Below are 23,865 nucleotides of genomic sequence, written 5' to 3'. Positions count from 1 at the left end.
CCAGCAGAGACAGGAAGAGCCAGACCCCACCCTCTTGGGCTGCACCCCCACTGGCCCAGGCTCCTGATCAGGAAAGATGTAAACCACAGCTATGGGCTTCCTTTCTTCCTTGCCTCCAGAGTCCCAGCCTGCACCTATTCTTCCTGCTCTCCTCTGTGGAAAGGCTTCAGACTTGGGAAGTTATCTCTGTCCCCCTTTCTCCTTCCCTCCATTCACTCCCTCCCTCCTTCCCCGTTTTTGTTTTTGTTTTGTTTTCCCCTGCTTTTCCTATTTGGAAAGTTTGACCATGTTGCTTGTTGCTTCTGAGAGTGCTGAGTTTGAAATACTGATGCCTCTTCCTGCTTACCATGGTAACAGACTGGGCCCACAAGTGCCCTGGGGGCCAGGCATTGCCCAGGAGGAGTAGGCCAAGGAGTCCCTTACACATGTGGGCCTTTGAACTTCTGTGATGTTCTGTCTCTGATCTTGGGAGGAACACCCCAGTCAAACCTAGGCTATTCTCCACATCTTGTGGCTTTGAGAAAGCTAGTCAGTGTCTATAAGGCTCAGTTTCTTCATCTGCAAAGAACAACTGACCAGACCTACCTCAAGGTATGGCAAGGATCACATGAGAACACTCAGCAAAAATACATTACTGCTGTGGACCTCAGGACCTGCTTGGGACATGGTACACAGCAACAGTAGCCTTTGTGATTAGGGAACATGTGGTAGGGAAGGAACTTGTGGTTAAAGGAATACTGGTGATAGGGCTCAGTGGGGTCAGTGGAGGTGGTGAGATGGATTGGAGTCAATTGGGAAGGCTCCCTGAAGGCACTGAAGAAATTCACTTGTTTAAAAAAACAGTTTTAATGTGGTGGTGCACTCCTATAATCCCAGAAATTCTGGAGACTGAGACAGAAGGTTCACAAATTTAAGGCCAGTCTCAGCAACTTAGCAAGACCCTAAGCAACTTAGTAAAACCCTGTCTCAAAATTTTTTGAAAAAGTTGGGGGAGGGGATCTAGCTCAGTGGTAAAATGCCTCTAGGTTCAATCCCCAGTATCAAAAAAAAAAATTTTTTTTTGAAATGCTGATTGTTAATATGTATATAAGTTAAGTTAGCTCAGAGCAGGTGACCTTATGGAATTACACCTGTGAATCTCAGCCCATCACTGGCTGGACACAGATTCTGTAGTCTCCCAGATACCACCCTCTCACTACATAGGAACATTGGGTCATTTGCTCAACAAGCCCAAGCAAATGAGGTCCAGGTCTGGACTGCTGGGGAAACAACCCAGCATCTGGGCCAATAGGAGCATCCAGTAGGAACTGACCACAATCAGCTCAGCTCCAGGTTTCATTTCCAAGGAGGAGTCTAGCTTAGCCATATGCAGTAGGGATGGAGAGCCTTGGACTGCAGGCCATACCTGGGCTCAGGGCCAGGACCTGGGCCTGGTAAAGCATGAACCTGACCCTGCCTCAGGAGCATAGGGCACCTATGAGGTGGTGTGCTTTTGACAGAAAAGCTGGCCTCCAGTGGTTATAGATGAGCAGTCCCTCTCCTGGGAGACAGGAGATACCCAGCTCAGGCATAGCCATAAGAGAGAGTACTCCAACTGGCTGAGATCCCACTTTCCTCGGCTTCATTCCCTGAGCTCAAGTGTGAGCACCACTCCCAACTCTTAGCCCAAGCACCCTGGGTATACTATTCTGTGGGTCTCACAGTACTGTGAGCCCAGAAGAGGAGTTATCTGCCAGTCTTCAGCAAGGAGGGTTCAGAGTACTCCTTAAGGTTTGTACTGACTTTGAGAAATTGACCATATTGTCAGGGAAAAAGGCATTCTGAAGGATCCAATACAGCCTCTAACTGTCATAGTGCTCTCACATGGAGCCCCAGGAGGCTCCAGCATGTACTTCCCCCTGTGGAGGGACAAGGAGGGTGATCCTCACCTTATGAAAAACCTTCCTGCCCTTGACCTAAGTGTTCTCTCCTGTCAGCTAGAGATGGTGTGCCTATGTTGGGGCTCTGGAGAGGGCTGGCACAAACCAGGGCTCAGTGTGCAGAACACTATGTAGTAGAGTACTACATCCAAAGAGGCCACAGTTCACAGGGTCATTCTCTCAGGAATGTCTCCCCAGAGGCCTTGCTTGGCAGGAGCTCAGCACAGAACCCCGAGCTCACTTCAACCACCTTAGGTCTCCCTCTTGCTATGACAGCCAGACACTAGAACCTTGGGCTGCTCAAATCCCTATCCCTGGCCTCAGTGTGTTCATCTGTACTGGCAGATGTAGGTTGCTGTCGGGTTCCTTCACTACTGTGCATGTGAGAATGTGCCTGTGGACCCACTCCCAGACTCTATGGGAGAGAATGCATGCTGTAGAGAGTATGCATGCTGTGGCTGCTGCTGCTGGTGGACCTAGAAGTGCAAGGATTGCACACTGGACACTGATAACAGCTTCTCTCTGGCCTGGGGGTGATGAATACATGTTCTCAGCTTCCTTCGGTCTGACTTGATCTTACAGGAAGTAGATAAGGTATGAAGTGAGGTCATGAGCTGTGCAAGGTGCAAGCATCTCTTTGGCACCTGGTTTTCATGCATGCTCCAGTAACTGGGGACAACTGAGAGGAGTGACCCAACTGGAGCTGGCCAGACCTGGGTGATGGATCTCAACCATCCTAGCCTTCTTGCTATATAACTGCATCAGTGCTCACACTCTCTGAATCTGTTCATATGTGTGTTGTGTCTATCAGTGTGGATGATAGGAGGCTATAGTGGTGTGACTGACATGTGGATCCAAGAACTCTTTGAGATCCAACTGTGGGAAGCACTCAATTGAAGCCCCCCTGTCCTCCACAGCCTAGGAATGGCTCATGCCCATGTATGTCTCCCTGCAGTGAGTGACTTCTAAGGAGCCCAGGTATGCATCCTTCATGTCCCCAATAGCAAGCACAGTGCCTGGCAAAGAAATTACCCTCCGTGGGCAAAAAGTGCTACATTTTCCAGGGTGAAGGGGCAGGTTGGACCCAAGCCAATTTGGACTGAAGGCATCTGGCAGGACACATGGTCAGCCTGGAGATGCTGGTGGGCAGGAACCAGCCAAGGGTAGGAGACTAGCCAACTCAAGGAGGGGATATCACTGGGACAGGTGGATCTGAGCCCTTTGGTGGTCTGGGGAGGGAAGAGGGAGCTCCTTGCACTCAGGTGGTAAGAGAAGCTTGTAGGGGGCGCAGCATCTCTCCAGTTAGACTATCAAAGATGATCCATTCCTACTTTTCCTTGTTCTTTCCTCAGTGAGGGCAGAAGAAGCAGTCAGCAGTTAGTGGACAGTTCAGTGCAGCCTACCTCACTGGAAAATAAGCAGGGAGGAAGATTCTTTGAATGGACCAAAAGTGAGACTAGGGATAGCAGGGGAGTGGCCATGTGCTCTGGAGTAAGGCCTTTTCTTTCTGAGCCCTTTCCTCTTTCTGTAGAATGGTCACAGTCAGTACTCTCCCTGAGGTCTGCAAAGCTAGTCATGTGCTGGGGAGAAGGGTACTGCTGTTCTTGGAATGCAGTGGCTCACAGGTCCTGAGACCTACCTGGCCCAGCCCTTCCTCTAATCCAGATTGCTTTTTGGGCCTCATGACCCATCTGGAAAATAAGACCAGGCCACTTCCAGGGATAAAGCCCACTGGAGGACTCACCATAGAATCTCTTTTCTGCTCTCCCTCTTGAGGATGTTACTTTAAAAATCTTCATTCAAGTTCTGACAGCTCAGGTGTGGCCATGTGTCCCACACACACCTATACTTCTGCCCACCACAGAGCACTGTGTGGCACAACTCCAGGGGGCGTCGTTCACATAGGTACTGCTGGCAGATAGAGGACAACCCAAGCACGCAGTTGGCTGCTGCCATCCCGGCTGCCCCTACTGTGCTGGGTCTGGGGCCGCCCAGTCCCACAGCTTCCCGTGCTGAGGGCTGCGCCCACATCACCCTGTGGCAGATCAGCAGCAGCTCACCACCGACGCACCAGCGGCGGGCCAGGGACCCCGCCAGGATTGGCCGGCAAAAGTCAGTTGCGCTGTTGGGCCAGCTTCCAGGCAAGAGCAGGCGCCCAGTCCGGTTCTGCCCGCCCCACCCCGGCCCGCCGACAAGAGCCTCCGCGGCCATGGCCCGGCGCCCGCCCTAGCTATCCTGCACAGATGCCACGGCGGAGCCGGCGGGTAGGAACTTGTCCTCGACTGAGGGCGGGGGCTGGGGCCAGGGCCACAGGACTACCTCGCTTTTTCTGCCTGCCCCGCTCTCTGCTTTTCTGTGTTGCTTTTACTCAGTCCTCCCATGGTGGGCCCCTGAGACCGCACCCCCACACACCGCCTTCCCGCCCCTGTAGCAGCAGGAAGCCCGCGCGCTGTGGTTTCCCTGGCGCCCCTGCGGAGGAAGTGGGCCGGCAGTGGGGTGCGGTACCCCGACGCCTAAGCTGAGCTGGCTCTGCTCAGCGTCAGGTGGGCTGCCACGCCGGCCTAGGCGGTGGCACACGGGGGTGGCAAGCGCTAGCGGAGCCAGTACACGCGCCCGCGCAGGGAGCCCCTTGCAAGCCCAGCCCGACCAAGCCCAGGGCTGTGGGCCGGCGCGCGCGGGGGTGTGTGCTGTGCTACATCGCGCGAAAGCGAAAGCCACTAGCTGGAGCAACTTCGCGGCGGAGACACCGATGAAAAGCACCGTGCGAGAAGCTGCGCGGTGCCGCTCTCGGGGATGGTGAGCTGGCCCCCCGCCCCGGCCGGGTGGGCAGCAGCACCCAGCCGCGGTGCCTCCCTAACTATAAATAGCCGCTGTGCGGGGGTGGGAAGATGGTGCCAGCGTTTTTCAAAGTGCGGGCCGGCGGACTCAGAGCTCTGAGCTAAACCAGGTCCTTGACCCTCAGCACTCAAATTGGTGGAAAGGGTGGGGTTGGAGGTAGGGATCGCATGGGCCTGGGTGTGGGGTGAAAGTGCCCATGTGGAGGCAAGACTGGCCACCGAGAGTTGGCCCCTGGGCTCTCCCCATGCACTTGATTGTTTGTCGTTTCTGCTTTTCCCGGGGGTGGAGGGGGGGGGGGGCCTAGTGCGCGTTGTCTCATTTGGCAGAGGAGGTTGGAAACGGCGGGTGCCAGCTGTGGGCGAATTGCTGGCTTCCCCAGGCCTTGCCTGCGTGGGTCCTGGACGCATTACCTGTGATGGCACCGGGAATTCCTTGCCCTCTATAGCGCAAAATGGACAATGAAGACCGTGTTGGGGCGGGGGGCTTGGGGGAGCTTCCCTGGTGACTTCTTCACAGAGAGACTCCCAAATGACTTGGGGTAGAAGCTGTAAGAACTTCCTGCCCCCAGTGATGTTTAACCTGGTCTTCATGAGCCCCCCTCTCACCCTCTTAGACCTGGAGCAGTGCTACAGGAGGGGGAGGGCCCCTGGCTCCTCAGGGCATCAAAGGCTGGGGAGCTGCCCATCTAGAAACAGTCCTGGCCCAAAATGCCAGGTCTCCTGAGAGCTCCAGAGGAACAGTCTGACGGGGGGGGGGGGGGGATAGGATGCTGGTGGCCTGGCTCTGTCCTTGATGCTGGCCTTACTTGGGGCAAGTGGGGTAGAGTGTAAAGAACCTGGTGGACTGAGTTCTGCTGTGGTCTTGGCTCTCTGCTGGCTGCCTGCCCTGGAACTAGTCTCCTCTCTAATAGCAGGATATAAGTGAAATCATGTGTTTAAGAAGCTGGGCAGGCACCCTGTGAGTTTTTGGACCCAGGAGATGAAATCAACCCCTGGGGCTCATTGGCACTGAATGCAACCCTCCATACCCTGCCTTCTCCTTTTTCCAGGTAGTTGTGTTGTTTGGGTGGTTTGTATGGATCTGTGGGTGACAGGTGTCTCCCTAAAACTTTAGAGGATTCTGGTATTTTCCCCACAACTTCTTCTGACCCCAGGGCCTACCATCCAGACTCTTTCCCATTCCTGGCTCAGCTAGGTGTCAAGGTGTAGTTCTGAGGCTGTCCTGGAGCCAGCAGAAAGTTTTTGTGCTTCTCTGGGGAATGGGGGAAAGGCCCCTGATCTCCTGTCCCAGAACTCCACCCTGCTGATAGATTCCATCACTCTCTCTAGCACCAGCCACCACTAGGCATCTGGTCTTTAGCTGCTCCCAGGAATGGGATGCCGACAGACTCCCCCTCCTTCTGTTCTTAGCACTGAGTCACCACTGTGTCCATATGGGAGTCAGGGCTGGGGGTTGCTGTAGGAATCCCTCAGCCAGAATAACAGGCTCTCCCCTGGTTACTCGCAGTGCTGTTTTCTGTGAACAGAACTGTTGGAACAGAGCTGCTTTGGGAAGCCTTGCTTACCGATCTTCCCTGCATACTCCCCAACTTTATGACTTCAGACACCCAGGCACCACCTCCAGGAGTCCAGCCTGCTACCTGGTGCCCTCTCTCTTGGTCGCTGATGGCAAGCCATCCTGAACAGAGGAAAGAGTGTTTCATAGATAAGAATGTTCAGCCCAGCATTCTTCATAATAATTCTGGAGACTCTAAACCAGTTGCCCACCAATAGCCAACTTCATTTTGGGTTTAGTGCTCTATGGTCATTTTTTATTATTATCATTATCATACTAGGGATTGAACCCAGGGGTGTTCTACCACTGAGCTACATCCCCAGCCCTTTTTAATTCATTTTGAAACAGTCTCTCACTAAGTTACCGAGGCCGCCCTCGAACTTGGAATCCACCTATCTCAGCTGAGCCGCCCAAGTCACTGGGATTTCAAGTGTGTACCACCATGTTGGCTCTGTGATAATTTTTTTTTTTTTTAGTACTATGGATTTGACCCAGGAGCACTTAACCACTGCACTTAACCCAGCCATTTTTATTTTGAGACAGGGTCTCAGTAAGTTGCTTAGGCCTCACTAAATTGCTTAGACCCCATGAAATTCCTTTGGGCCTCACTACTTTGCTGAAACTGGCCTTGAACTTTGGATCCTCCTGCCTCAACTTCCTGGGTCGGTGGGATTACAAGCGTGCATCACCATGCCTGGTTTGTGGTCCTTTTAAATTAAATGAGATGTTTTTGATAATGTGGGAAAACATGTATGCTCTATTTACTGAATTAAAGAATCAAGATAAACATTGCATGCTCCCTGTGCTTAGAACATGCTGGGTGATGGTGCTAATTAAAGGAGTCATCAGTGCACCCTAGCTCAGCTGCCCAATCTCCACCTGTTCTGTGGAGGCTCTTTCTCTAGCTCCTGCTCCTGTTTCTGCTTTGTCTGGCTTTCCCTGAAAACCCCTGAGTCCTTGCTTTCGTGCTCCATTACTCCCTTCTATCAGCCTCTCTTCTATCCCTGCACCCTGGATCACTGGAGAGTTGGTCCTCCCCAACACCCCAAGAGAGGGTTTATCTGTTGTATTAACTCCCAGAGTCTGCCCAAGGCTAGCCCAGGCATGGCTCTGGAGGACAGGTGCTCTCCCTGCCCTCCTGGGACTCAAAGCCACTCGATGTCTGTACCAAAGTTGGAAGGACTTGGAGTTCAGGGTTTATGATTTTGACCTGAAACATTCCTTCTCAAGGCAGTCTATAGGCAGACTCAGTAGACAGCTATCCTGATTTTCCTTACCTCTCTCATGCAGGCAGACTTCAGGAGTTCCCTAAGAATTCATCTCACCTCACAGGTCATAAGCTCCCCCAGGAGGGTAGGTCTGTTCACAGGGCTATTGTGAGCACTTGTTTTTCTGGGGAAGCTTTTCCCTGTATCCTTGGAGAAGGCTGAAGCAGGATCTGTAAATGAAAGGCAGGATCTGCTAAGGTAACAGGTCTAGGAACCCTTGACTTAGGAGCCCCAGAATAATAGCTATGGGCTATGCTATCAAAAGTGGCCTGAGGGCTGTGGAGATAGCTCAGCTGATAAAGTGCTTGCCTCACAAGTACAAGGCCCTGAGTTTGATCCCCAGTACCGCAAAAAAAAAAAAAAAGTGGCCTGAGCAGTGACCCATTAGAGGACCATGGGGTTTACTGGGAGAATCAGATCTGGGTTTTAATCTACGGCCTTCAGGTGCTAGATTCGGAGGTGGCTCTAGTTGAATAAAAGGCAGTAGCCCCACTGGTATGTAGGGGCCCTGGGGCCCAGGAATGTGCATGAATGAGCTCCTCCAAGGCCTTAAAGGAAGTGTGGACTGGCCAGCTTCTGGAATCCAGGGAAAGAGGAGCCTGGCCAGGGACTGTGGTACATACCTGTAATACCAACAGCTCAGGAGGCTGAGGCAGGAGTATCTTCAGTTTGGCAGCCTCCACAACTTAGTGAGACAAGCTTTCACTAATAAGCGCCTCTGTATCACAGTGCACAGGAAACATCATGAGCCATATGCCCAGGCACAGCCTTGGCCAGATGATCCAGAAATATTTTTCCATACCTGCAGGAATCACTGCTGTCTTTCACTCCTAGGGTGCCAACCATCAAGATTGCCATGAGCAGAAGTCAAAAACAAACATCACTGGTCTCCTGGCTTCCCCTGCCCTCCTCCCCTGGCACACACACACTTTCCAGACCCTTTGTGAGTGGACAGAACATTCATGAGTACCAGCACAGACTGGAGGGTAGCTAGGTAGGGGACCTCAGGAGGCACTCCCTGTTGCTTACAGCTCCCTCCTGCCCATGGCTCTTTCAAATCTATGATTCTGCTCTGGCCTGTGGGTGTGTCAGCACCCCATCGCTGGTCTCTTATCTGCTCTCAGCCAGACCTCCTTTCTGTCACTGCTGTCCACAAACCTTCTCATCAGGCCCACGGTTAGCTCTTCCTCCACTCGTTTGCTGGCATGTCCCCCACACCTTCCAGTAGGGGCCTCAACCTAGCCTCACACCACCTCATTTGTGGGGCAGTGATGAGAAAGATAGGTCAAAGTAAGTGCCATCCCCTACTGAATTCCTGTCCTCAAACTGGGAGGACCTCTGCAATACTATGGCTCACTCTGGATCTCTCTATATCACTCCACAAACAGGGTGAGAGGGGCAGTATAAAGAGAGTTCTGCTTTTGCTCCTCCCTATCCTCATGGAGTAGGGCTGTGTCCAGGCCACACTGGAGCTACAAACACAGAAGCCCATCTCTTCTTGACTCATCCAGGAAGCGCAGTTGTTGGCTTGCTTTCCATCCTGCTGTCTCTGCCTGGTGGCTCTACTCCTTCAATCCAAGTGTCCCTAAAGACCATCCTCATGGCTATATGAAACCTTCTCTGGGCTGGGATGGGTATTATTTCCTTCTGCACACAGCCCCATGCTAAGGAAAGGAGGGGATGTTTCCTAGGGCTCCTACTGGAGAGGGAGGCCTGACTGGGATCCTAGACTCACTTGCTGGTTACATCCCCATGGCTGCTGGGTGAGCAGGGCAAGGAAAGGGTCCAGCCCTAGGAGTGGAAGGCACATTACAGGTTAAGGGGAGGGAATGGTGCTTAGTGCCTGGTAAACAGATTCAGGAGCCCCACGCTGTGCTGTATGAATGAATAAAAGGAGAGTGAAGGAACACGGACTCCAGCCAGCCAGACTCAGCATAGGAAGTATGCTCTTCAGCACCAGTGTTATCAGGAAAAGAATGAGCAAGATGCCAGAATGAAACAAGTGTGTACAGATGGAAAATGCTTACAGGCCTCTAAGGGCTGATTTGGGAATATTCAGTGGCAATAGAAGGAAATGTCCATAGCTCCCTTTGTTTTTCCATGGACTCACTACCTGATTCATTTCATTATCTGTTCTTCCCAAGATAGGTGGTGTTATATCATGGATGGAAACGAAAGGAAGATAGGGATCCAAACCTTGTTCTGGAATGTGCAGTGTAAACTAGACCTACCCACACAGGAGTGTTTGTCGGTGTCTGGGTATTCCAGGAAGTGCTTGTACACTGCTGCTCAGTGACAGAGACCCAGTAAGGACTGACTGCCTTACTTTTCACTCTACCCAAAACAAGGAGGTCCTGAGGTGAAGCTCCCCCAACCCCCTATCAGAGTGAGTGCCTGGGCCAGAGAGATTAGTTGCTGAGGGTGGAAGTCCAGCATCAGCTGGCAAGGGACAGGGGAGGCAAGAGGATGGGTGTGCTGGTTGGCCAACACTGCCCAACTCCCTCTGAAATAGAACCTGTGGACATTCCAGATGTTCCAAATGAGACTTGGGATGAACCTGGGGCTCCAATACCTGTCTCCTGTGGCACTGTCTCACTTCAACAAGCAAAAGACAGCTCTTGTCCCCAAAAGTGATGGGGGTCTACCAACATCCAGCCTCCAAGAAGTTTTAGATGCACTTGCAATACCAGTTAGCCCACTTCAGGTTACCTCATGGGCCCTCCACAAGGTTTTTTCTACATCCTCATTGGCTCATTTAGAAGACACCCCCAACACACTATACACATGCACACCCCAAAATAGGTAAATACCCTGTGTCTTCAATCCCTGAACTTGGGAACAAGAGTTTGAAATCCCTCTCTGCCCTTCTATTGCCTCACTATCTGCAGAGGGCCACTTGTGGTTATCTTAAGTAGCACCTTTTTGGCCCCTTTTTTTCATGGGGGAGAAAGGTGAGCTGGTTGTTACCTGGCCTAGTCAACTATTTCTGCCTTGCAATGATTGCCTTTTAGGTGAAGGGACACCATTCATCTTCCCTGTAGCCCCACTCCTGTCCCCAGCATGGGGCTCCTATGCATACTCAGAGGACTGAAGAACGTTCTCTTCCATAAGCAGAATTATCTCCCACCTGCCTTGAACAGTTGAACATGAAAATTTACAGGGTGAGGGACAAACAAGGAGTTCAGGGAACTATGATTCTCCAGATGGAGGCTTCTGCAGAGGCCATGTCTGCTCTCTAGGAGGCAGAAACCCTTCTCAAACTGGCTAACTTACCTGCTCTGCCAGGTTTGTCAGGGCCTTGGGAACCCAGAACTGAAGCAAACCCATTCTTGGCCATGACATACTATTAGCCCCAAACCAACCCCCAACCATCTAAGGGGCTGATCTTAAGTTGTCTCTGTGCGAGTCAGAGGAGAGCTGCATGCCAGGAGGACTTCGGAGAAAAGGTGACATCTCAGCTGGGCCTGGGAAGACACATAAGAGTTGGTTAGGCAGAGGAGGTAGAAGGGCATCAGCAAGCTCACAGGCATGGAATTCCTGACTTGCATCAGGCCAGGGAGGCTGACGGCTTGGTAAGGGAGTTGAGAAAGGAGAGGTTTAAAAACCCAGTGAGTATAATTTCAGCCCCTAGGGGCTAACCCTGGCGTTCCTGAACCATTAAAAAAAAAAAAAAAAAAAAACTTTCCTGCTACTTAACCAAAGATAAAATGGGCCACTTTCAGAGGTGGTTACCCTTTAAGATATGCAGCTGAGGGGCATCAGCCTGGCATTATAGAGGGTAAAAAGGCAGTAGGGCTCAACGTTCCTCAGCCTGTCTGGCCCCAAGTGCCTGGGGAGCTTTTGAGGCCATCACAACCCCTGTCTTTGTCTTTCTCTCAACTGCCTGTGCCCTGGCACCAGAGCCACTAGTGTGGAGACTCAGGGTGATGTGGGATGGCCTGGGAAAGTCAGCACCCCCTCATTCCACCCCCACTTCTAAAAGCACAGTTGGGAAAAGCACACGCAGTTCTTTTATTCATCCTCATCTGATAGAAGGACTGGACCTTCTCCCATCCACAGCTACTTGAAAGAGTCTGACTCCAGTTCTAGTAAGAATAATCTAAGTGATCAGAGGCTCAGCACAGAAAGTGGTAGAGGGTATTCAGTGAAATCCAGGATCATTCTGAACGCTCTCATTTGACTGAGCAGGGCATATTACTCACTTTCCCTTTCAAGGAACAGGACCCAAGAGCAGGAGATCATACCCAGTTTTCTAATGTGACATGTAGCTCTGGGTTTCTTCCCTCTCCCAATCAGTGCATTGGAGGCTGGCACATATGGTCCAGGATTCCCTCCATAGGCCCAAAGAAATTCTTTCCTCAGAGCCATGAATGTGATGAGGGGCCAACCCTGAGCGCCCCTTGAGAGTTATTCCACATCTTCAAGCTCCAGTGTCCACAAAGAAGCTGTGTGAAGCCATGGTAAAGTGCTTGCCAGGGATCTGGGTCCCTTCCTGGCCTCTCCTTCTAGGCCTGGCAGATAACAGAGATCTACTTTGATGGCCACAGCAGTCTCATTTAGGTCTTACACAGCCCTGGGAACAAAGAGTTGCCAGGGTCTAGGGTCCTCACCTCCCCACACCAGCAGCTACAGGCTGCTCAAAGGCATCCTTCATACCGCCCTGTGGTGGCCTTTCAGCTGCTACAGAACCACTTCTGAGAAAGACACAGCATTGGTATTTGTCATCCTGGATGTAGATGGCCACAACTCCCTAGTTTCATCCTAGTTGGACACTGTTGTGGATAGAATGTGGCCTCTCCATAGCCCTTTAGCCTATGTGGTGGGCCCTCTTTGTCACAGTGTGGGCCAGGCTGCTCATTTCTCTGCCCATTGGAGAGTGCAGGGGCTCAGAGATGTGGGTTTAAAACTCTACAGGGACCTGAAGATCTCTAAGCTGGAGGTATCCTGGCTTCTCTCCAGGACTACAGGAACAGAGTAGGTCTGATTAGGCATATAAATAGGCATCGAGCACCCACAGAAATAGGGCCCTGAGAGGGGTGCTCCACTCTGGTCCCCATGGTTAATAACTGAGATCTCAAGAACCCCATACTGCAGCCTGATACAGACCAGGTCCCATGCCCAGGCGAATCAAGAGGAGGCAATGTCATTTGCAGCCTTGGTCCATTCAGGCAGGAATGTCTCCATGAATTGACTACAGGAACCCATGTGGGAGCCTGCCATCTCCTTCCACGCCCCTGAAGTCCTCTGCCAGTGACCAGCCTCCTTCATGTTCATTCACTCATCACTCCCTTTCTCTGGGAGTGATTCATTCACTCACACTTTCCCTACACCTTGACTGGACCCCAGTTAGTTGTTAGATGTCATATCAGGACACTGCATGGGGTTAGATTCTGGTGCTGGCAGTAGGTAGTGTTTGTGGAATGCTGCAGTGGGTTAGGCAGAGGGAGGAGGGTCCCTTCCAGAGCAAACTGCTCAGACTTAGGTGACAGGGACCCAGATATCATGGGAGCTGTGAAAATTCTCTAGGTACTTCTAGGGAAGAAAGTATGCAAGATAGGGCTATGTTGGAGTCCATCTGCTGGTAACAGCTGCCAGAGCTTCACCATAGCCCCCCTTTTGTTGTTGTTTTGTTTTGTTACTAAGGATTAAACCCAGGAGCACTTTACCACTGAGCTACATCTCCAGTCCTTTTTATTTTGAGATAGGATCTTGCAGAGTTGCTGAAGGCCTCACTGAGTTGCTGAGGCTGGCCTCAAACTTGAAATCCTTCAGCCTGTAGAGTTGATAGGTTTGTAGGCATGTGCCACCATACTCAGCATGATGGCCCCCTTTGACCTAGCATTTCCACCTCCAGGAATTGGTTGTGCAGATGTCAGTACTTGTGTTGAGAAGTGTGTGTGTGACCTGAGTGCCACCATAGAAGATAGATCCAGTAAAAATGTGCAACAGAGCCATACGTAAGAGGTGGCAGAATGGAATGTATGTCATTTGCCACCAGTGAGGAGGAGAGAATAAGTGGAGGTGGCCACACTTCTGTGTTCTGGATAGTGAGAAGCAGCCAAGGAGTCCCTAATGGGATAGTGTGACTTTGGCACCACGGGAGGTTCCAAGCAGGAGTGTCCCTGAGCCTTCAGCCATAGTAGTCGTCCTCACAGCCCACCTCTGCCCATCCCACAGGGCATCTGGCGTATCCCTGTGGATGAGATTGACCGGCCGGGCAGCTTCGCCTGGCACATGAACCGCTCCATCGTGCTGCTGCTCAAGGTGCTGGCCCAGCTCCGGGACCATAGCACCCTGCTGAAGGTGTCCTCCATGCTGCAGCGGACCCCAGACCAGGGCAAGTGAGTGAACCATACACATGCCCAACCTGGCCCATGGCTATGCTACCATGAGTCACTCATCTACCCAGGGCTTTTTCAACTGCTCGAGTCAGTCCTGAAGCCCACTTGTTGGGGAGCCCCAGCCACCCATTTCTCCTCTAGAACCTCTCTGTCTCCGTAGTTAGAACCTAAGGGACACCACTCCTACCCTCAGGCACTCAAAGGCTAAGACAGGCTCTCTCCACTGATCTTGGTACCCTTTCCCTCTATTTCCCCTTAGCCTGGGGTTGCCAGAGGTGGTATGGAATCCTGGGGGGGCTGGGGGGAGACATTCACGTCATAGCCATGGTAACCCAGATAAAGGCCAATGATTAGATGTGCAACAGGGAAGCCTGGGACTCAGTGGGAACCAGGAGTCCCTCAGTCAGAAGAGTGGAATAACCAAAACAGAGGGGCACCTGCCACAACTGGTGCATGTAGGGGTTGTGGGGGTCCTAAGAAATACAGCTCACAAGTGGACAGGCCTGGCCATAAAGTCTCAAGCTAAGCCAGCCATCCTCTAGTATCTACTCTCCTTACCATCTCATAGTCTTAATTCACCTATGAGGTCCCAGGTGACATGTCACAAGTTCATAGGGACCTCCAGCTAGGGCCTGGAGCACCCTTGAGACAGACCTGAGGGAGAGGAACTAAAGCTCACCCCCTCGCCCCTACCCTCCCTGAGCCAGCACACAGGACTGGCCCACCTTAGCCCTGCCTTCAGGGTTCACAGCCAGTCCAGAAGGTGCATACAACTATCTAGAGCTAAGTCAGAAACCTGTTGAGTATGGAGAGTGGGACTCAAGTGAAACTTTTGGGGGAGCAGACCTTAGTAAGTGGGACACAGACACAAACATTCTTGGGGCAGGGACTAGACACGGCCCACTACCTAGTAGCACTGTGTGGTGTCTGAGACTCTCCCATACTTTCTGACCATCCTGTGTGACCATAGGAAGTATCTACGAGATGCAGACCGCCAGGTTCTGGCACAGCGGGCCTTCATTCTCACTGTGAAGGTGCTGGAGGACACACTGAGTGAGCTCTCAGAGGTATGTTGCCCATCACCCTTCTCCTCTACCACCAGTGAACATGGTTCCAGGTATTGGTCCTGATCCCACCACTTGCCTGCACATCCTTAGGTCTCTATGTCCCCACCTGTGAAGTAGCACCCATTCTGCCTCCTACCCCAGACAGAGAAGGTCAGCCAGGACTACAGACATTCAGGTACTCAAGGACCTATACACTTGGTGGTGATGAGAATGACAGTGACCCTCCATGTAACCAATTCCCCAGGAGTATGCCATGTGCAGGGTGGGTTCTGAGCCCTTCCTTCAGTGTACTGAGCAAGTCCCATGTGTGTACACCCTCATCCTTTAGGCAGGTGAAGTAATGCTCCCATTTCACAAGGCCCAGGAGCTTAAGTGACCCGCTTAATAGGTGAGGCTGCTGGAAACTGAGCCAGGACTGCCTCTCCGGAACTAGTGAGGCTAGCCAGTAAGGCTAGACTGGGCTCGATGGCGCCCAGGTCTGAAAGTGTCCTTGCCACCAGAAACCCTGGCCTCGTGTACCAAGAGTGAGAAAGACTTGGCTGTGCAACAAGCATACTTGGTGACCCTAGGCAGGTCCCCTTCCTATAAAACTCCCTGTGTCTCCCATCCCAAAGGGACAAGAAGACTAGGCAATGCCATCCCAGGCTTGGTACTCAGGAGCAACAAATAGAGTCCCATTGATCTGACTACCTGGAGTGTCATGGGGCAGCCAGAGGTAGATAGGAGGGCAGGTCTCTGGGCCAGGTGTCCTCCTCTGATGTCTGAGTCACAGACTTAGGCAGCTAGCAGATGTCTAGAGGCAGAGTGGCTTTGGGCGGGAGAGGATGTCAAGAGGTAAGGTTACCAATGTCTTAACTGTGGTTTCCTTGTAGGGGTCAGAACACCCAGGACTCAAGACCTGTAGCCTCCCTGGACCCAGGATGACCACTGATGTCTCACACAAGGCCAGTCCCGAAGATGGCCAGGAGAGCCTCCCCCACTCTAAGAAGCCCCCTTTGGCTGAGGGCTCAGGACCAGGGCCTGAGCCAGGGTGCAAGGTGGGCCCAGTCAATCACCAACCCATGGCCATGGACTCAGGAGACAGTGCAGACCAGGGTGAGGAACCGAAGGACAAGGAGAGTCCCAGGGCAGGGCCCACTGAGCCTATGGACACAGGTGAGGCTGCTGTCCATCGCCCAGACTTGGAACAGACACCGCCTCTCCTGCCAGGCCACCCCCTGAGGGACCGGGGTCCTGAGAGCAGGCCCACCGAGCTGTCCCTGGAGGAACTAAGCATCAGTGCCAGGCAGCAGCCCTCTGCATTCGTACCAGCCCCACCAGTCTCTACCACCAGTTCTGCCCCAGCCACTGCCACAGGGGCCAGGGGGGTCAGCCACCCTGAGGAACCACCCCCACGGCCCAGTCGCAAGAGGAAGCTTCTGGAGGATACTGAGTCTGGCAAGACACTCCTGCTGGATGCCTACCGTGTGTGGCAGCAGGGCCAGAAGGGAGTGGCCTATGACCTGGGCCGCATTGAAAGGATCATGTCAGAGACCTACATGCTCATCAAGCAGGTGGGTGGGCAGTGAGGCAGCGGAGGGGTGGGCCTGTCCACAGACCTTCTGTTCTCCAGGATGCTCATTCCTGGGTGTCCAGATGTACCAGCTCCTGCCTCTGGGGTGGGTATTAGGTAACTTGCTTATCACGTCCCCACTGTGCACTTTTTTCCTTTAGAATGATTTATTTGGTTTGGTTTGGTTTTACGACTTTCTACTGTGATGAGGCAATACATTTAGAGTCAGAAAAATAATGAGCTTTAAAATGTCTGCATTCAGTCTTAAAGTAAAATTAAACCATATTGCAAATCCAGCACAGAGAAATCAGACCTCTGGTCCCACCACTATGAGGAGCCTATGGATACATTTGGGGTACTTCCATGAAGACTTCTGTGGGTATCATCTAAAGGTGGCTGCAATGCCCTGAATGTGACCAGAGAAAGTGTCACCCCTCTCATTTTTCCCTTTTTTATTATTTTTTCTTCAATGTATAGGCACATACGTTTTTTCTTGTCTTTCTTTTTTCCCACATTTTTTATTGGTACATTATGGTTGTACATAATGCTGGGATTCGATTTGTTGTTATATACTTGTACATGAACACAATATAGCAATATAATTTGGCCAGTATCACTCCCCAATATCCCTGGGTTTTTCTTTTCTTTTTTTTTTTTTTTTTTTTTTTGTAGTACTGGGGATTGAACCCAGGGCCTTGTGCTTGCAAGGCAAGCACTCTACCAACTGAGCCATATCCTCAGCCCTATCCCTGGCTTTTTCTTCCCTCCTTCCTCTCCCAATCCCTTTCCTCTATTCTGCTGATCTCCCTTCAGTTTTTATGAGATTCCCTCCCCCAAACTTTTTACTTTTTCCTATCATCCACATATGAGAGAAAACATATGACCCTTGATCTTCTGAGTTTGATTTATTTCTCTTAATATAATGTTCTCAAGTTCCATCCATTTTCCTGCAAATGACATAATTTCATTTTTCTTTAGGCACATATTTTTTTCAAACTGAAGTTATTCCCATAGAAAGAATACCCAGAACTTCAGTGACAAGTTTAAAAGTGACCATCCCTGATTAACAATTTTTTTCCCAAATTCTATCAATTTGCAGAACCACCTTTGAGATTGCCTGTCTCTATCTCACAAGCCTTCAGTGTTTACTTTCATTTGTTTTTGTTGCTAATTACTCAGAAGACAGTTCAAGGGCTGCTGCTTTCCTTGCTAGGGAGCCTGATCCCTCTTCCTGCCTTGCTTACTCTCCTGCCCTTGCTTGGCAGTGTATGGCCATCTCCTACAATCAGGCTTAGCCTGATGATTGTCCAGAGTGACCCCCATATCTCCCTAGTCTCATACTGACCTCCTAATTCCTTGGGTTCATGGTCTCCAGACACACTTGGCATAGCCCAGGGCCATTGCCATCATCTGCCCACCACCCAGACCTGGGTTTCCACAAGGCCCTGCTCACTTGGATCACAGTCCTCTATCCTGCCAATTTGAGAGGCAGACTCTAGACCTGAAGACTGCCCCTCTCAGAAGCCATCTAGAAGCAATTGGCCTTAGCCAAATTTGAAAGTTTTGGGGGTCTGAGTCCTGCCAGCCTTAGCCTTTGAGAGTGAAAATAACTCACCATAGAAATTAACTTTGTGTGGCCAGAGTAGTGGCTGGATCCAGTACTGGCACCAGTACCTAGTGCCATGGAACCTCAACCCTGCCCCTCCATCTGGGAAACAAGAGCATCTGCCCACAGTCAGCGCTGAGGGAGTCCTGGGTGTCATCAGCAGTGAAGAGGGCTCTTCACAGGAGTGAGTTTTCCCCCAAAGGTTGGTCCTTGCTACCTAATGGACAAGGCTGGGAGGAGTTTGAGCACCACTAGGCCCTCTAACCTTGGGCATCTCCTTGTTTAGGTAGATGAGGAGGCTGCACTGGAGCAAGCTGTGAAGTTCTGTCAAGTCCACCTTGGGGCTGCTGCCCAGAGACAGGTAAGCTCAAACTAGCCTATGCCAGCCTCATCATGTAGGGAGGTGAGAGGGATGAGATCAGGTCTGGACTTGTGATCATGGTGGGCTGTGGGGAGAGGAGCAGAAAGTGAGTGAGTCTCCAGCTGGTGGGGGTTACCCTATAGTGGGGGGCCTTAATAGAGCCCGGATCCCGTCTCTCTGGCGTATGTGAATACATGACCTGATGGGTCCTTCCCTTTGCCTTAGCTTCCTTTTCCAGAAACAGGGAGGATGATTTCAAGCCAACTGACCTCACCCGGAAAAGTCCTTCCATTTGTGGAGGACCTTTCTTCTCAGAGGTGGAGAAAATGATGTTAGAGCCAGGCCAATTAGGAGCAAAGTAGCTGGGGGCACAGGATGGAAAGACAGGCTGTGCAGAGGCCCACCAAAGAGGCTATGTGGTAGAAACAAGAAGGTAGAGACAAATCCAAAGAGCTTGGGTGGGAAAACTGGTGTTTATCAAGCAGGGAAGGAGATAGGGCCACAGTGTCATTGTTGGATGGAGAGGATAGGGAGCTGGTGCAGAGGCCAGATGAGGAAGGGTGGGTCCAAGAGATGGTAAAGAGTTAACTGGTATGGTAGAATGGCAGGGGTAGAAGTAGAGTTAAAGCCTCTCCTGGGAAATGCCTGGGAGAGCCCCAGCCAAAGTTACGACTGGGTTTTTGTTGAATCTGGAATTCTTTAATGGGAAAGGCCAAGAAGGCATAAAGGTCAAGAGTCCCCCACCCTGCCCCTGCCTACAGGAGCAGTCCAGGCAAGAACCTTATGTGTGAGGAACCCTGGTATTGGTGAGTCTGAAGCCATCAGGGTAAACCAGAGAGCACAGGCAGGGCACCTTGGCAGGACCACAGGCATAGGGAGGAGTTTTGGGACAAGAAAGAGTGGCATCCAGGAAAGTCAGTGTTCCAAGAGCCAGGATAGGTCGCGCCACTCCCCACGGTGCTGTACTCGGTCTGCAGGGGCCGGAGGCCTCCCCGGGGCGTGCGGCAGGCGCCGGGGGACAGGGCCCTTATGGTCTGCACAAGCGCCTCGCGCTGGAGGCCCTGCGCCAGGAGGCAGGCCCGGGGCACCGAGGCGGGGCGAGTGGCTTGCCCTCTGTGAGTCGGGCCTTAACTGCTCTGTCGGGTCGTGAAAAACGGGCTCCACGCCGCGGGGAAGCCAATTCAATTTCTCGAGTAGCCTCAGACTATCTGGGAGTGGTGCAAGGCAAGGAAGCTCAACAAGTGTGTACTGGCAGCACTGAGAAGCAGCTCACAGTGAGCGCGCCCCTGGGTGAGGCGACTGGGGCCGCAGGTGCATGACCTTCCCTGGGTCACTCCAAGGTGCGCTGCTGGGCTCCGCAGGACACCACGTGCCGGTATTGAACATCAGGTTGTCGGTTCAGTGTTCTGTCTCGGGCACCAGGCTCTTTCTCCCATACGCCAGGCACGTTGCTCCAGCTTCCCACTCAGGCTTCAAAGACCCGAGGTCTCGTTTCGCCCACTGGACTCATTTTAGGAGCCATGGTACCTGTGAGGCTCTTCTCAGCAGCGTCTCAGACCCTGCTGGAGGGCCTGGCACAGTGGACTTGGTCTGCACAGGCCAGCCTCAGGCCCCGCCGGCTCCCTCCACAGCAGGCTTCACCAAGGTTGCTGTCAGTGGGCTGCACGGACCATGCCAGGCATCAGGAGCCCCCAGGAAAGAAGCCACTCTCTGAGAAAAAACTGAAAAGGTATTTTGTGGACCATCGGAGAGTGCTGGTTCATGGAGGAAATGGAGGCTCTGGCATGAGCTGCTTCCACAGCGAGCCCCGCAAGGAGTTCGGTGGCCCCGATGGTGGAGATGGCGGCAACGGTGGCCATGTCATCCTGAGAGCTGACCAGCACGTCAAGTCGCTGTCGTCGGTCCTGTCTCAGTATCAGGGTTTCAGCGGTGAAGATGGTGGCAGGAAAAACTGCTTTGGCCGAAGTGGTGCTATCCTCTATATCCGGGTTCCTGTGGGCACCTTGGTGAAGGAGGGCAGTGAGGTCGTGGCCGACTTATCCCTGCCGGGCCAGGAGTACATCGCTGCACTAGGTGGGGCAGGCGGGAAAGGCAACCGCTTCTTCCTGGCCAACGACAACCGTGCCCCTGTGACTTGCACCCCTGGGCAGCCAGGTCAGGAACGCATTCTCTACCTGGAGCTCAAGACAATGGCCCACGCTGGGATGGTTGGCTTCCCCAATGCGGGGAAGTCCTCGCTCCTCCAGGCCATTTCAAATGCGAGACCTGCTGTGGCTTCCTATCCATTCACCACCTTGAACCCCCACGTGGGTTTGTTCACTATGAAGGTCACCAACAGGTAGCAGTGGCAGACATCCTGGGCATCATCTGAGGTGCCCACCAGGACAGGGGCCTGGGACTCAGCTTCCTCAGGCACATCGAGCGCTGCCACTTGCTCTTGTTCATAGTAGACCTTTCTCTACCAGAGCCATGGACACAGGTGGAGGATTTAAAATACGAACTGGAGAAGTATGAAGAAGGCCTGTCTGAGAGGCCCCACGTGGTTGTTGCAAACAAGATTGATCTGCCCCAGGCCAGATCCCGTCTGCCCCAGCTCAAGGCCCACCTGGGACAGGTCATTGCCCTGTCGGCAGTGACCGGGGAGAACCTGGAGCAGCTGCTGCTGCATCTGAAGGTGCTACACGATGCCTACGTGGAGGCTGAGCTGGAGCGGGGCCGCCAGCCTCTCAGATGGTAGCAGTGCCCAGTGGCACAGGGGCCTCCAAGCTGCACAAGCAAGCCTGATTGTAAGACGTGGGTGGTTCTGAACACATAAGAGAAGGTGCTTGTAAAAAAAAAAAAAAAAAAAAAAAAAAAAAGGAGCCAGGATAGCAAGAATGGGGACCCACCAGGTACAGGGACCCAGGGATGAGAACTGTTTTTGAGGAGCAGGAGGCAGGTGAGGGACTGGGTCTTCATGGGAAGGTTGATGGACACTGTCGATCTGGCCACTGGGAAGGGTCCTGGTGACTGAGGAGGTGAGAAGGATGGGATCAGAACCTGGCAGATAAAGCATGCCCCACCTACTTTAAATCTTCAAGAGCCTACTAGTTAAAGAGCAGAGGCTCAGCCAGGCTTGGTGGCACATGCCTGTAATCCCAGCCACTTGGGAGGCTGAAGCAGAAGGACTGAAAGTCCGAGGTTAGCTTCAGAAATTTAGCAAGACCCTAAACAACTTAGCGAGATCCTGTCTCAAAAGTAAGAAAATTAAAAGAGCTGGGATGTGACTCAGTGGTTAAATGGCCCTGAGTCAATCTTTAGTACCACCAGTGAAAAACCACAGAGGCTTATCATTTGAATAGGTATAGCCTTTTGTTTCCACATGTGGCCCCTGGGCCAACTGACTAGTGGCCACCGTGGGGGTCCAGATGGGCTTCTTCTCTGTCTAAAATTGAACATCTGGCCACAATCCCTGCCCAAGCTCTATGTCTCAGAAAGCCCTGATGGGTTCTCCTTATACCAAGCAGGCTGTGGGCCAGGCAGGGGACTCTCTGGGGGTCATAGGTGAGACCAATCTCCTAACTGAGGGCTTGAGTCCTTGGCAGGATATGCCCCCAACATGCCAGCGGTCCTTACCACTTTATTATTTTCAAAGTGCATGGCACAGTTGGCCATGGCCTTTCAACCCCCACCATAGCCTCTCTACTCCATGGAGCAGGAGTAACTGCTGAGGCCCTTGTGCAGGGCTCAGGCCTAAGCCCTCCTGCATACCCCTCCTATCTCCTCTACTAACCCAAGTTGGGTAAGTGAACATGTGGGCTGTGACCACTAAGAAGAGAGGAGGGCTGTTTTGTTTTTTCAGTATTAGAAATTGAACCCAGGGCCTTGTACATGCTAGGCAGGCACTCTACCACTGAACTACATCCTCAGCCCTTTTTAAAAATTACTTTATTTTGTGATGGAGTCTTGCTAAATTGGGTAGACTGACCTTGAACTTGTGACCCTTCTACCTCAACCTCCTGAGTAGCTGGGATTACAGGTGTGTGCCACCACACCCAGCTCAAATGATAGACCCACACAGGAAATGTCCAAACACTGGAACTGAGTGTGCAAGAACCTGGGTTCAATCCCCAGTACTGGGGGAAAAAAAAAAAAAAGCCAAGGGCAGAGCAGAGTCTCATTTCTTAGAGGACCAGTAGCTACTGAGGCAGGCTCATATCAGGGCCTCTGAGAGGTAGGGGGACAGAAGTTTCCTTACTTCAGGGACCTCAAAAAATAGGCTGGGAGGTAGGAATGGCCAGAACTGGTGGACTGGGTTCCTTAACTTTCAGGTTGCCTGCTTCTGGACAATGTCAGGTCAGGCCCCAGTGGAATCCATGTAGAGGAGAGCCAACCCAGTGGTCTTGAGGTCTTCCCCATCAATATTCCCACCTGGCACCCATTTCCTAGACCCTGGTGTAGTGGAGTGCCCCTGGTATTACACAAAACCCTCTCACCACAAGTCTGACCTACAACTCCTATCCCAGGCCTGGAGCTTCACTACTGAAGGCTACTCTGCTCTGGTCTTCATCTCCTTTGGGAAGGCATTTCCTGCTTCCCATCTCTCCCTGTTCTGAAACCTTTGTGTTTTGCCCCATTCTCCTAGGAGAAGCCACCTAGAACACTCCCTTTAAGCCCTTTGGTAGGTTCCCCTGTGTTCCCCTACTACCTCATGTCCATCTCAGCCAAGGCCCCTTTTGAGGATGTGGAAGGCAGGGTATTATCTCAGGGTCTACTTCAAAGCTACCCCACCCTCACCCCCTTCCCCATGGGACCTGGCAATTCCCCGACCCCACACTTCAGAGCCATCAGTTTGGATGATGACAGCCATCCTGGGCCCACTTCTTACCAGAACCAGGGAGAAGGTAGCCATGGCCCTCAGAGTCAGATGCCTCTGCCCCTCAAGGAGTGTCCATTTGTTCTCAACATGTCAGATTTGCTGTGACAGCTCTGTGCATGCCTGTAGGGTGCTCTGGGCATCATAAGAAGCTAGGTGCAGTTGCCTCTGACTGAGACTCACTCCTGGGTGGGAACAAGGACATAGCACTTGTCCTCCCCATCACATCTGCCCACACTGCCACCTGGGCTACTCTTAACTGCTAACACCGCTCTGGGCACCCTGAAAGCCAGGTCTGTCTTCCTGCACTATCCTGCCACCAAACCTGCCCATAGAGCACCAACCTGGGGCTTATCCCTAATACCTACTACATGGCAGAGTTCACAAGACCTGTCCCCCACCATATGGATCTCAGAATAATGGAACATTTCAAGCAAAACATCAGAAGAGTCAGGATTATCAGCAGAAGCCAATTGTCCTAAAGGCACTGAGGTGCCTACCATT

At 52.2% G+C, this 23,865-nt stretch overlaps 1 protein-coding gene and 1 pseudogene across 6 annotated transcripts in view; both read left to right on the top strand.

Moving 5' to 3' along the window:
* CABIN1 (calcineurin binding protein 1) overlaps window positions 1–23,865 on the top strand; it is a 145,279-nt gene that overhangs the window by 112,429 nt on the left and 8,985 nt on the right. For all 5 annotated transcript variants that reach the window (XM_079151857.1, XM_079151854.1, XM_079151856.1 and 2 more), the window contains 4 exons: window positions 13,757–13,920; window positions 14,891–14,987; window positions 15,860–16,540; window positions 18,432–18,506. In XM_079151857.1, the coding sequence (XP_079007983.1) occupies window positions 13,757–13,920; window positions 14,891–14,987; window positions 15,860–16,540; window positions 18,432–18,506 (1,017 nt within the window). The remainder of the gene's footprint in view (window positions 1–13,756; window positions 13,921–14,890; window positions 14,988–15,859; window positions 16,541–18,431; window positions 18,507–23,865) is intronic.
* LOC306667856 (mitochondrial ribosome-associated GTPase 2-like) lies at window positions 19,786–21,340 on the top strand (annotated as a pseudogene). Its single transcript, XR_013766740.1, has 2 exons — window positions 19,786–19,846; window positions 20,022–21,340. The product of XR_013766740.1 is annotated as a mitochondrial ribosome-associated GTPase 2-like (transcript).

This window comes from Sciurus vulgaris (genome assembly GCF_902686455.1).
Source record: "Sciurus vulgaris genome assembly, chromosome: 8".
NCBI lineage: Eukaryota > Metazoa > Chordata > Mammalia > Rodentia > Sciuridae > Sciurus > Sciurus vulgaris.
This window is presented reverse-complemented; position numbering and strand designations above follow the sequence as displayed.